The following is a 13,808-nucleotide window of genomic DNA, read 5'->3' as shown; positions in this document are numbered from 1 at the left end:
CTGGGCGACTGGACCTTTTTACATCCATATATTGTGGGATTTACAACGGGCACACTGGCCAGTCAGCATGCACGTTTTGTAATATTAATGGGGGGGTCATTGTATAATGGCAGTTATTTTTTGACTTACTGGTGCTGCATTGCATCTTAGCTGACAAGGTGTGCTGTACGTGAGCTTCTGGCAAATAACCATTAAAATGACACTTTTTCTGTTTTTAACACCTGATTGGTTAATCATTGTGTAATCTTTTTGTCTCCTTTAGGCTCAGATTGCTTTTCTACAAGGAGAGAGGAAAGGACAAGAGAACTTGAAGAAGGACCTGGTCAGAAGAATAAAAATGTTGGAGTATGCTCTCAAACAAGAAAGGTACTACCTTCATATTTGGCATCACTCTAGCCACCTTCTCCTGTAATGTTTAACAATGCGCATTGAAAAAAATGGCTTAGGTTTGTCATTTGTGCAGCTTTTTTTTTTGTTCCCATTAATATGTTAAGATGTCCTTCAAGGATGCATCTGCAGTCCTTACAAATGGGTTGTCCTGTCGTCAGGCAGCCCTTCGGTCGGCCGGATTCCAAAGTCTGGGTCTGGCTTTGGCTGGTGTCGCACTCACCCGACGTCATCTCTGCTCGTCTTCGGGTATAAAGGCATCAGCCGACGCCATTTTCCTCGGTCTTTCTTGCCGCGTGGCGCCCGAAGCAGAAGCTGTTCGCAAGTGCCGGTCGGTCAGATCCAGAGATTACTACTACCGAATACTACTTCGAAGACTTCTAAAAAGCTAAGTACCCCATTGGGGACTCTTTCTTGCCTCAGCCGATGTCAGAAAAAGTAAATAACTGTTTAACTTGTGGAAAACAAATACCTCCTAAAGATTTCCACTCTTACTGTCTACCTTGTTTAGGCCCAGACCACGACGTAGCAGCTTGTTTAGCTTGTGCTTCCTTCAACCGACGAACGCTTAGGCGTTGGTCAGAGTTTGCTGAACAGTTTTTCGGCTCAGAATTTGCGTACAACATGCCGTCGGATCCTCCGACTACACAAATTGTTAAGAAACGCAAAGAGAAGGACCGACACTCGCGGTCCGCGGTTTCGGCCGAAACCACGGTTAAGCAAACCGCGAATGTCTTGGTTTCGGCCGAAACCGAACAAACGGTTCAATCCTCAGCCGAATCCATGACTACTACCGAGGCCCCTTCTACCCTAGTTGAATCGGCCACTGAAGTTTTGCGCACTAATGTGGTTTCTCAAGAATTATCGGATACCATCCCTTTGGATGTCTCTACCCCAGCACGTGGTGCTGCTAGGCCTCCTGCAGCCATGTCTATAAAGGCCTTTGCCAGGGCTAAAGCAGCCAAATCTGCTAAGTCTGTGCCTGTTAAGCCCCCCTCTCACAGGCCCAGTTCCAGTTCCCAAATGCTTACACTGGCAGAGGATCTCATCTCTTTAATAAGGGGATCCCAATCTCACCCAGACAGGGCCTCTCAACCTCCAGAAAAGAGACCTAGAGCAGAGCACCCTGAGACAGTGTCCTCAGATGACTCTTCTGATGATACAGACAATACAGACCATCCAGAGGCTCCCTTTTCTACATATGAAGATTCCGATGCTGAAGAATCTATTCCTTCTGCCTCTCCACCAGAGGAATTTTCCTTTGGGGAAACCTTACATGCCATGAGAGAGCAATTCCAATGGCAAGGACAAGATTTCTCAGATTCAAGAAAAAGGTTTAGGACCCTTTTACACTTACCGCAACATAGGCCCTTAGCTATACCTCCAGTTCTTCCTGTTGTGGATGATGCATTTAATGATGTTTGCACTGCTCCAGATACTTTACCTCCAGCCCCTGCTAAGCCCGATAGGTTTTACAGGGTACCGGACACTCATTACCACTTATACAAGGCCCCTCTTGCAGATCCTGAGACTATTTCCCAGGGACCTAAGGCAGTGGCTTCGACCTCAGCAAAAAACCCTCTCCCTTCTGAAAGGGAATCCAGGTCCTTAGAGAGATGGGGTAAAAAAGTATACACCTCTGCTACTCTCTCAGCTAGAGCCCTGAACTGTCAGTTTCATATGATCCAATACCAAGAGTTTATGCTTGATCAGTTAACTAAGAAACTGTCTTCTGATGATCCCTTAGATAAGAAATATGTTCTAGAGATGGTCAATAACATTCAGCAGGTTAGTAACCATTCTTTAAAATGTGGCTATGATGCACTGGAGGCTTCATTTAGATCAGCCATGACTGGCACAGTTATAAGAAGGCATGCATGGTTGAAAGAAGAGGTCTTACCGGATCATGTTAAAGCAAAGCTATTAGATGCTCCTATGGATAAGGTCAGTCTATTTGGTTCTCCTGCCCAACAAGTAATGAAGAAAATGGAAGAGAAGGCAAAATCTGTACAAACAGTTAAAGATTTCTTACAGGTTCAGCCCCCAAGGTTTATCAGGAACTGGCCTTCCAAAAATTGGTCCTTTCCAGACTCCTCTAAATCTCAGAGAGGCAGGAATAGACGTTCCAGAGGCAGAAATCAAACCAGAGGAGGTGCCTACAGGGGACGCCAGTGGCAAGGCAATAACCAACGAGGCACAGATTCGACCACTGCCACTACAACGCAATCACAGTGACTTCACTCTATCACCGCCTACCAGGGAACAAATAACAGCACCCTTAGGCGGAAAGTTAGCCTTATTTTCAAAAAACTGGCACTATATCACAAGAGACAAGTGGATTTTGCAAATTATAGATCAAGGCTACAGGTTTCATTTCCACACCTTACCAGTAAAAAGAGGAATGCCAAACCTGCCACCAAATCAAAAGACAGAAGCTCTAAAACAAAGAAATCAATTAACAAAAATGAGAGCTGTAGAAAGGGTACCACCTACAGAACAGGGCAAGGGATTCTACTCCAGACTCTTCCTAGTACCAAGAAAAGAGAACAGTTGGAGACCTATTCTAGACCTGTCCGCTTTAAACACATTCATCATTGTTCCAAAATTCAAAATGCTGACCCTACAGCAACTTCTTCCCATGCTGGGCAAGGAGTGTTGGCTGGTAACTCTAGATCTCAAGGAGGCATACCTGCACGTCCCCATACGACCAAATTGCAGAAGATACCTCAGATTTCTTGCAGGATCAGAGCATTATCAATTCTCAGCATTGCCCTTTGGCTTATCTACTGTGCCCAGAGTGTTCACAAAATGCCTGGCATCAGTAATCGCTCATTGCAGGCTTCAAGGAATCCAAATTTATCCATACCTGGACGACTGCCTGATACAAGCGGACAACCAAAGCAAGCTGACACAAGACTTACAAAGGGTCATTTGCTTACTACAAGCCCTGGGATACACAGTCAATTTAAAAAAGTCAAGACTGATACCATCCCAAACAAGAACATTTTTGGGTGCAAAATTGGACACAGTAAAACAGATGGCATTCTTAACTGCAGAAAAACAAGAACAACTTCCTCTTTATTTCTTGGCATTAACAAAACAGGACAAACTAACAGCAAGGAAAGTACTGCAGGCCTTGGGCTTCATGGCCTCCTGCATAATCCTGGTCCCCCATGCCAGACTGCATATGAGAAAGCTACAGTGGTACCTGAAGAATTTATGGTCTCAACACAGGCACAGCTTAGAAACCGAAATACCACTAATTCCATGCCTGAAACAAGACTTCCTATGGTGGGCTCAGGCATGCCAGTCAAATCCAGGCTTGTCCTTCCACAACATTCAACCAAGCCAAACCATCACAACAGACGCCTCAGACCTCGGTTGGGGGGCCCACATGCTGGACCACTGCATTCAAGGCTTATGGACTCCAGATCAGCTGCACCTGCACATAAATCAAAAAGAAATGCTGGCAGTAAAACTAGCAATCCAGAATTTCAGACCATTCCTCAAAGAAGGCCAATTGATGATAAGGACAGACAACACCACAGTCATGTGGTACATCAACAAACAGGGAGGCACTCATTCATACCCCGTATGCCGAATGGCTCTGGACCTATGGAATATGGCTCTGAGCTACAACATTCAGTTACAAGCAATTTTTGCACCGGGAAAAGAAAACATCCTAGCAGACATGTTAAGCAGAACTACCTTGGATGCTCACGAATGGATGCTACACCCGGACATCTTCAAGACCATCACAAAGAAATGGGGGATACCACAAATAGACCTATTCGCAACCCCACTCAATCACCAGCTCAAGAAATTCTGCACCAGGATATACCACCCACTTGCTTGGAAGGTGGACTCTCTATCCTTCAGTTGGAAAGACCTGACAGCATACGCATTTCCACCTCTTCCTTTGATGCACAAGGTGCTACTGAAAATCAAAGAGGAACGTCCAAGGATAATTCTGATAGCTCCAAATTGGCCAAGGCAACATTGGTATCCATTACTGAGAACCATGGCTCGAGGGGAAACGTGGACACTACCCCTGATTCCCTTGCTGTTAACTCAGAGCAACTACAACATCCTACATCCCAACCTGAAAACTCTGCAACTAACTGCCTGGAACATTGCATAGCAGCAACTAACCCAGATTTGTCTCAAAGGGTTAAAGACATTATTCTTGAGGCCCGCAGACCTTCAACAAGAAGGAACTATGCAGGAAAATGGAAAAGGTTTGTCATTTGGAGTACTGAAAGAGGGAAAGATATGTCAAAGGTAGATATTGCCAACATCCTGGAGTATTTGGCAGAGCTTCTCCATACAGGCCTGTCCTACTCCTCTATCAAGATACATGCATCAGTTATTTCTGCAGAATACAGCTTCGATCCCCCTGTTTTCTCACATCCTCTGCTCAGACAGTTCCTGAGAGGAATCAAGAATGTAAAACCTCCTAGGAAACCACCATTACCAGCATGGGACTTGAACTTTGTGCTAGAAAAATTGACACTCCCTCCATTCGAACCAGCAGCAACAGCAGATCTTCAACACCTATCCTGGAATACTGCTTTCCTACTGGCAATTACTTCAGCAAGAAGGGTTTCAGAACTACAGGCCTTAATGGCAGTACAACCCTTCTTAATCTTCCATCAAGATAGAGTATCCATGAGAACTAATCCTACATTCATGCCTAAGGTGATATCCAGAGTGTCTCTAAACCAGGCAATCCACCTACCTACCTTCTTTCCCAGTCCACAGAACAGGGGGGAAAGACTCTTGCATACCTTGGATGTACATAGGCAGTTGCGCTACTACCTGGACAGAACCAAGGGTAATAGAAAAACAGACCAGCTTTTAGTAGCCTATGCAACAGGAAGGGAAGGAAAAGCAATTTCCAAACAAACAATTTCCAAGTGGATAGGAAATTGCATAAGATTCTGTTACTCCTACAATGGAAAGCAAATTCCACAGAACATAAGGCCTCACTCTACAAGGGCTACTGCCACTACCACAGCTTTCTTACGAGGAGTGGCTACCAAGGACATTATTGAGGCTGCTACTTGGACCTCCGTGCATACATTTGCCAAGCATTATAACTTACCTCTATACTCTAGATCCCGAGCAGGGTTTGCCACTGCTGTTTTGCAAGGGATCCTAACTACACCATAATCCTTCTTCCTCCTCCCTAGTTTGGCTATGGTATTCTACCCATTTGTAAGGACTGCAGATGCATCCTTGAAGGACATAGTACAGTTTTGTACCTACCATAAATGTAGATGTCCGAACAGGATAGCATCTGCAGTCAGGATTACCCACCCTCCTTCCCCTCTGTGGTACTCCTAGGGTATTTGCCCTCCTTATAGCTAGCTAGGGGGGGATATCTTATGGTGTATTTGTTTGTATATATGTACATACATGCGTATTTTTTGTGTTTGCCTTCTATTTTTATTGGAAACATTGGCATTTACCCAAAATTTAGTGTTCCAAGAGGGCAACTGGCATCTGGGGCAAGAAACACTGAGGAAAATGGCGTCGGCTGATGCCTTTATACCCGAAGACGAGCAGAGATGACGTCGGGTGAGTGCGACACCAGCCGAAGCCAGACCCAGACATTGGAATCCGGCCGACCGAAGGGCTGCCTGACGACAGGACAACCCATTTGTAAGGACTGCAGATGCTATCCTGTTCGGACATCTACATTTATGTTAGGTACAAAACTGTACTTTCTTTCAGTGCGGGGTCCATGAACTAAAGTTTGACTGATATGAAGTAGTGCAGAGTGACTTCTGCAAAATGTAGAGGTCTTTACAAAGCGTTTTCCTGATTATAACATGAGTCTGTAGTGCTTTTCATTAACTGTATTAACAAGCAGACACACTTAGCTTATAAAACATGGATTTTATATACCTTAGACAGTGAATAGAGGTTTTACACCTGTTTGTATTGTGTTGTACAGAGGGAAGACCAGGATGTTACAAAGAGCAGACTTATACTTGCCAGTTGTCTGCTGTGAATGGGATCATTTTCCATGATGTATGAAAAAGGAATGTGCTCTCCATACACCTAGGGAAGAAGTTGATGTGCAGTAATAATCACCATTGAGTAGCACAATGAAGCTGTATTTGTACACTTAAACAGACTTCTAGTTGCTGTTTTTGATTTCACGTAAAAGACCTTTGGAGTCGTGCACTATTATAAGCCTGTGAGTGGCCACTAAACTTGTACTACAATGAGCTGAATGCTTATGTATTTATGAAGCTCACAGTTTTGCTTTGAAATACCTCTTGCGGTAGTGCCTTTTTTGAGTTCCTACTTGCTTGAATGCTTATTTTTGCAAAACTTGACCCTACTGCAGCTCCTGCTTATTTCCATGTTGTGGTGCAAATTCAGAGTTTGTTAAAGCAAGAGAGTGGGAAAGATGCCTGTCTTATAACAAGCAAGATGGGAATTTTCTTTTGGAAAGACAGTGGAATTTTGCTGGGTCAGGTTTTGCTGAGGGAAATAGTTTGGATCACAAGTAGTGAAACCTATCATTTGGCTTTGCATGAATGAGTGAAGTCTTGAGTTAGCAGCTTCCCTGAGATCTTTCTGCAGTGGGAGACCAGTACACAGAAAGCTCAAGTAGACCTTTTGTGTAGTGCCCTTGTGTGCGTCTCGTTTCTTTATTTCATATACCACTGCTGTTGATGGTCTCATCAGTGATAACTGAAGAAGTTGTATCCTCAAAGGGTCCAGAGTCCCTTAGAGGATAAGATACTGTAACTTTTTAAACTTTGTCTTAGTTGATAAGCACAGTCACTCCTTGGCAAAAAAATGTAGTAGCTTGTTAGTAGTTGAAAGGTGCTATATTCATTTTAAACAGTAGCTCTTGTGCACTGCTGTAAACTTTATTAGTTGGGACACTGCCTTTTATCTTCCTGTGAGTTAACCTGTCCTTGAACTGATGTCTTTTTGGATAATGCTATTGATCTACATTTATGGCAGGCACATAATTGCCTCGGTAGTTAACAAATGATGATAACATACACTTGCAGTACCCACACACTTTTTTTTTTGTTTGTTTTGTTTTTAGTTTTTGTAGTGTGGAAGATTAATTTCAGCATTTATGCAGGAAGCAAGGAAACCCACATCTAAACCTTAAGATTCTGTCATTGTCGTTTCTGAATGGGTATGCACTTAAGAGATTCGTAGGGTTGAAAAATAAACCAGTAGCTTGTCCTGAAAAGTGATCTTGTGTCTATGAAGGTTTTTTTTTTTCAAGTGTTTTCCATAGACTGTCTTGGATGGCATATTCCTAGAGAGCTTGCTTGCATAAAAACAGCAATTGTCGTTTTGGCATGAAATAAAAATCACTAGAGAGGCCACTGTTTTGAATTATTGGACCACTAAAAGTCATGATGATGCCTAGTGCCACAACCACCACCAACTTTTCAGAAGTGGTAAATCTTCTATTGCAGATTTTCCAGGAGAATAAAATAAAGTGAAATTCTTACAGTAGAACATAAAGTACAGAAATTTGCTGTACACAGTTTAAATAATTTTTGCCGGGAGGCAAGCTCCACTATAACCCCACACCACTGCTTACAATTCACATACACACTAACTGCAGGGTTGATGTATCTCATGGTGGAGGACGCATATTTTAGGTTACCATAACTACAGACTTTGCATTTATTTTCCCACAGTCAGTCATAGTGTGGTACTTTTGATGCTGCCTGTTGGGAGTCTTTGGATTTACAGTGGAGACTTGCAGCCACCACTAGTTACAAGTACACACACACACAGAGACACACAGAGACACACAGAGACACACAGAGACACACAGAGACACACAGAGACACACAGAGACACACAGAGACACACAGAGACACACACACACAGATGCACACACACACACACACACACACACACACACACACACACACACAGAGATGCACACACACACACACACACACACAGAGATGCACACACACACACACACACACACACAGAGATGCACACACACACACACACACAGAGATGCACACACACACACACACACAGAGATGCACACACACACACACACACAGAGATGCACACACACACACACACACACACACACACAGAGATGCACACACACACACACACACACACACACACACACACACACACACACACACACACACACACACACACACACACACACACACACACACACCTGATTTTAGAGGCTGTTTCCAGAAAGTAACTGTCGGGGTTTCTTCTGATATCCCCTGCTCCATTTATCTCCTAAAGCTGGAAAGGAGATTCCGACACCCATGACATTTGTCTGTTCTGGCACTGCAAGTATTTGTCTTGAAATTCTAATGTATGTTTGTCTTAGAAAACTTCATGCATTTAATGTTTATGATAATGAAGCCTTCAGATTGTTCCTGCAGCTTGGCATATTGCAGCCCATGATGCAACTCTCTCTGATACTTGGGAGAGGAACATGACAAAACCTTCAGTAAGTGTCTTTGCATCACACCAGCCATCTGCAGGAAGTGACGGGAAAAACTTAACGTATTCCTTAATTTTTTCAAGATGTTAGCTTTGAAGATTGGGGTCTGATAGGGAGGTTGCTTAGATGATCTTGTGGCACTCCAAAAATGGCATTATTATCTCTCCCTCTGACCACACCAAACTCCTGGGCGTTGAAATTGACAAAAGCATACTTTTCCACATCCATATTCACAAACAAAAAGGTCCATAAAAAAATGGGAACACTGTATAGACACAGAAAATCCCTCAGAAGACAAGCTTGGATTACCCTAGCCCAAACTCACCTACTGTCCATTCTAATGTATGCTGCTCCTATCCTTACCCAAGTCAGAAAACTTGACCTTGTCAGACTTGTCATGTTATAACAAAATTGCCAAATTTGCGAATAACTCCACCTTCAGAACCCACCATTGCCAGGCTCTAAGGGAACTACAATGGTTAGAACTTCCCCAACTGCTAAATTACTACCAGCTATTCATTGCCTACAATGTTGTAAGACATCCTGAAAAAACTCCAGCACTAGGCCAACTTTTCACCCACTAATACAAATCGTCCTCTCCGCTCCTCCAACAAATCTCTACCCTGTATCTCAAAAGCTAACAATACCGCAGGAAAAGCTCTGTTCTCTCACACCATAGCTAGAACCTGGAATAACCTCCCTTCTGCTCTGATTTCTACCTCAACTCTGATCCATTTTAAAAACTCACTTAAATCACACTTAATGGAAAAATGTCTATGCCTTTGCATCACATAATTCCTTCTGTTCATTCAATCCATAAAACTCACTGCCTGCTTCAACCACTGTATAACATGTTACAGTCTTATGAAACTCTTAACTGCTTATGGAAATTGTAGACTTATTGCATGAATATCTATGGTTAACTATGTTTTATTCTCTGTATGTATATATATATATATATATATCTCGTTTTTCCATATTTGCGTATACAGTATTTTTTCGTATTATTTTTCATGCATTTCTTCATATTGTTTTTTTTTCTCATTTGCGTCTTCAAAATTGTTAATCATATTGTTTCATTTTGGTAGTTAATATGGAGCTTTTCTCCCCGGGCCTGTGCTGAAAAAGGACCCGTGTCCAGTCAGACTATCCCGGTAAACAAATGTAAAATAAAATAATACTAGACCAGCTTGAGAGGAGAATTAGAAGCTTATCAGCCAGTTGCACTCTGACTGCCCTCAAGGCTCACTTTCACTCCTTGTAGGCACCCTTAGACTTAGAGAGAGATCAGCGTTGCACCCAGTTGTGATCCTGACATGTACCGTAGTCATCTTCTAGGGTGTGTCTCTTGGGGTCTCTGGACTGTCTCATTTGCATTCGTCAGTCTCCAGAACATGCTATGGCCTGACCACTGTTAATGTTGTCGCTCTTGAGTCCTTTGGTGTTAACACTACTGTTGCTTTTTGTACCAAGGAGTCTTTTACACTCACTCGTTCATTCAGGATTCACTATTAAGGTGGAGGACGCATACATGGTCCTTCCATTGCATTCAGGTGCTTGAGGCAGAACAGATATTGGATATGCATCAGCTGACCTGATAGGTCAGTCTGGTATCCTCAAGGGTTTAAGCCGTATGTGTTAGGACTGCCCAGTGGCTGAAACGGTCTCATGCTGCTTTCCCATCCCCCCACTTGCCATCGTGCAGCACTAGCCATCACTGTCCATTTTCTTTTTTCTGCATAAAGCTTGCGACTGTGAAAGAAATGGCTCCTGGTTGCTTTAGAGTGCATTTCTTGGGCCTTTATCTGTCAGAAAGAATCTAAAAGCTAATTTCTCTAAAGTCGCATACTGATTCCTACTTAAGGTTCTTCTGCTTTACAAAAAACAGAGCATCTCCAATGATCAAGCAAAATTGTTGCACCTTTGTGTAGATGTATGCTTCTCAGATGTATAATGTACTACATTAACATCCTCTGCATGCTGAGCACATATTGCCCTTAAGGATTATTCTGTGTTATGATGTGTAGTTCTTTTAAGGATTTCTGTTTACAATATGTGCACTGCAACATGTATTCATGAGCATGCATCTTATGTTAGAGGTTTCATACTAGTTAAATATGTTTTGAATCTTCACAGATATTGTATTGCCCTTGATGTCAGCAGCAGGCAGCATGGTACTGTTTCAGCCACTGCCTTTTATGCATCTCATTATGGTCTGTTTCATGATCACAGTGCAAGTCATGCTTAGTTACTGATTGGCTGTATATCATTGGACACACAAGTTACGGCATAGTTATTAGATATGCTGTGCTTCAGTGTGTATAATTGTTAAAGCATTTTATAGACAGTCATAGGCCTTTCTCCTAGTGAGATAGTTTGGTTTTAAAGATTTTTGCAGAGTGGGAACAACGTGTCTGCTTATATTTAATTCATGCACACTGCTGTTTTTATTGCACCCTCTCCTCTTTTTCTCATTACTTGTACATTTTTTTCTTGAGCTGCTCATGGTTTCCTGATTATTTTACCTTGTATTAAAGATGCATGCCATATACATTTCCAATATGGGTTGGAGTGGCATCCTTGTCATTTACCTACGCTTTCCCTGTCAGTGCCTTACTAGGCTTCCTTCCTCCCTAATCTGTATTTACTTTTGGAGAGGGATCTTTGGGACCTATGAGGTGGACATAACAGGGCTGTTTCCAACTGGTCCATTGGAGCTTTGAGGCTGAGGTCTTATCTGGCTATCACCAGGGCAAGAAAAATCTGAAGATGGTGTGGCCAGTACCCCAAGTGTACCACCACCGATATCTTTACATCCTGGTTGGGAGGGCCTCTGCCAAAGTCCTGGAGAAGGTAAAGCTGTGGAAGTTAGGTCAGCTGATCAGGTTATCTGCAGACAATATTTCCAAAAGCAAGGATTGCAGTCAGAGTTGGATTTTAGCACAAGGTGACCTAGACAGTTGCCTACAGTCATCTGGTTTGGGAGGGGCACACTGGCTTGGGGGGGGCTGCCACAACTTTTTAAAAAATTAATCGCATGTCTCTTTAACAATGCATGCTGCATACTTCTTCCTGTGTACATTAACGCACCCATGCACATACATTCATTCCTACAGTTCCGTGTGCAGAACTTAAACTCACTGAGTGTGAGCATATGTGCTGTCCCCGCTTCTGTCCATGGATTAACTCAGAACATTCCTGCTGCTTCATTTTATTTATTTATTTTATTTTACATTTGTTAACTGGGGGTGTCTGAGCCGAAAAGGCCCTTTTTCAGCAGAGGCCCGAGGAGAAAAGCTCCACAAAGAAAAATTACAGATTCATTTAGTTAGACATGATCAGTATACACACAAATTACAAAAGACATGTTTTTACAGTGGTATGCAGCACATCAACATTTACAGTAGAGAGAACAAACAAAAAAATAATTTAAAAATAAAGGTAATTAATAGATTTGTGGTGTACAGCTGAAATTTGGAACAAAGGTCGAATACATACATAGTACACATGTACAGTACATACATTGTAGATTAGCCAGTGTTTGTGAGTAAGATTGAAAACTATTATCAAGTATTCTAGATTTAGTGTGTATACCTTATCCACTTTCACTAGCCTGGGGATCAATCGTGGCACTGCCAACTTTGCTTGAGATGTCTGCTGATGTCTTTAAAAGAGGTTTTGGATGATGTGTTTTGAATGCTAGTGGGGCAGAGTTCCATTTTTTAGCCACTAAACTACTATGTAGTGCATCTCCAAAGCTATTGTAGCTGTTGGTGACTTCTAGTAGTAATTTGCTTGATGATCTAAGAGGCCTTGTGGCTCTGAGTGATGTTGTACTAGGTTTTTGAGGGCAAGGACACTTATTGGGGAGGTAATAGAATGACAATGGCAGAGCTGATTGTAAGTTAAGAGGTTGGGCAGTTCAAGCCAGTGGAGCGGTCTCAAAGCAGTACAGTGATGAGTTCTGTATGAGCATTTTGCAGCAAAGCAGGCAATTCTGTTATAGCAGGCTTCCATTTTGCTTAGTTCCGTTTTGTTGAGATTAGTCCGAATGGGAGATGCATAGGATAGGGTGGATAGAAGTTAGGAGTGAGCAATGGCTGATCTTGTGTTGTTGGTAAGAAATGGTTTGATACTGTAGAGTGATCCCAGTTTGGCATGTACTGTTTTAATAGTTAAGTTGAGATGGCTATCAAATTTTAGGTGGGAGTCGATGGTTATTCCCAATTGCTTAGCCTGTGCCACTGGAGTGATTGGAGTAGCATTTCTGGAGTAGATAGTGAACTGACTGTTATCAGTGTTTTTGTTAGAACTGGTTATAATCATAAGCTGAGTTTTTTTGGATTGAGGATAAGTTGGGCTTTGGTAAGGTTAGTTTTCACCGTTGGAGAATGCTAGTTGAGTTGTTTGCAGGAGGGCATTCTGGTAAAGAAGAGGTGTGTGTGTGTGTGTGAGATCCCTTACAGATGGCAGGGTTAGTTAATTTCTCAGGCTCAAACCCTTTACCTTGGTTACAGGTGGCAAGAGCCTGAGTCCTCTATTGCTCAAAGAATGAGTTTAGATTTTCAAGGTATTGAGTTTCAATGAACTTTCAAGGAGTTGTGTGCTTCAAGGGAAGAAAAGTTTACTGCTGTTCATGCTATGTCTGTTTGTAATGTGCAACTGTTTTGTTTAGCAAATTGCTGTCACTGTTTGTGCTATAGAATTGTGTTAATAGCAGAGTTGGTAACATACTTGCTTTGGTGCAGAAGGCTGTGGTATCTACTCCCACCCCATGTACATATATTGCTGATACTATGGTGTACTTTAATAGGGGATGGGGTACTACAGTCCTGTGGGTGTCTTCCTTTGGATGAGATGCCTAGTAACTATGAACCTGTTGTCTGTGTGCCATGCATTCCCTATTGTAATATTGCAGTCAGTAAAAACAAAATGAAAA

The 13,808-nt window shown here is 42.5% G+C and overlaps 1 protein-coding gene across 4 annotated transcripts in view; it reads left to right on the top strand.

Moving 5' to 3' along the window:
- STRN (striatin) overlaps positions 1 to 13,808 on the top strand; it is a 2,479,646-nt gene that overhangs the window by 438,319 nt on the left and 2,027,519 nt on the right. For all 4 annotated transcript variants that reach the window (XM_044058581.1, XM_044058573.1, XM_044058566.1 and 1 more), the window contains exon 2: positions 263 to 366. In XM_044058581.1, coding sequence (XP_043914516.1) covers positions 263 to 366 — 104 coding nt within the window. The remainder of the gene's footprint in view (positions 1 to 262; positions 367 to 13,808) is intronic.

The sequence above is a fragment of the Protopterus annectens genome, chromosome 1.part2 (assembly GCF_019279795.1).
Source record: "Protopterus annectens isolate FY-2018-M chromosome 1.part2, PAN1.0, whole genome shotgun sequence".
NCBI lineage: Eukaryota > Metazoa > Chordata > Ceratodontiformes > Protopteridae > Protopterus > Protopterus annectens.
The sequence above is the reverse complement of the archived record's forward strand: the minus strand, read 5'-3'. Positions and strand labels throughout refer to the sequence as shown.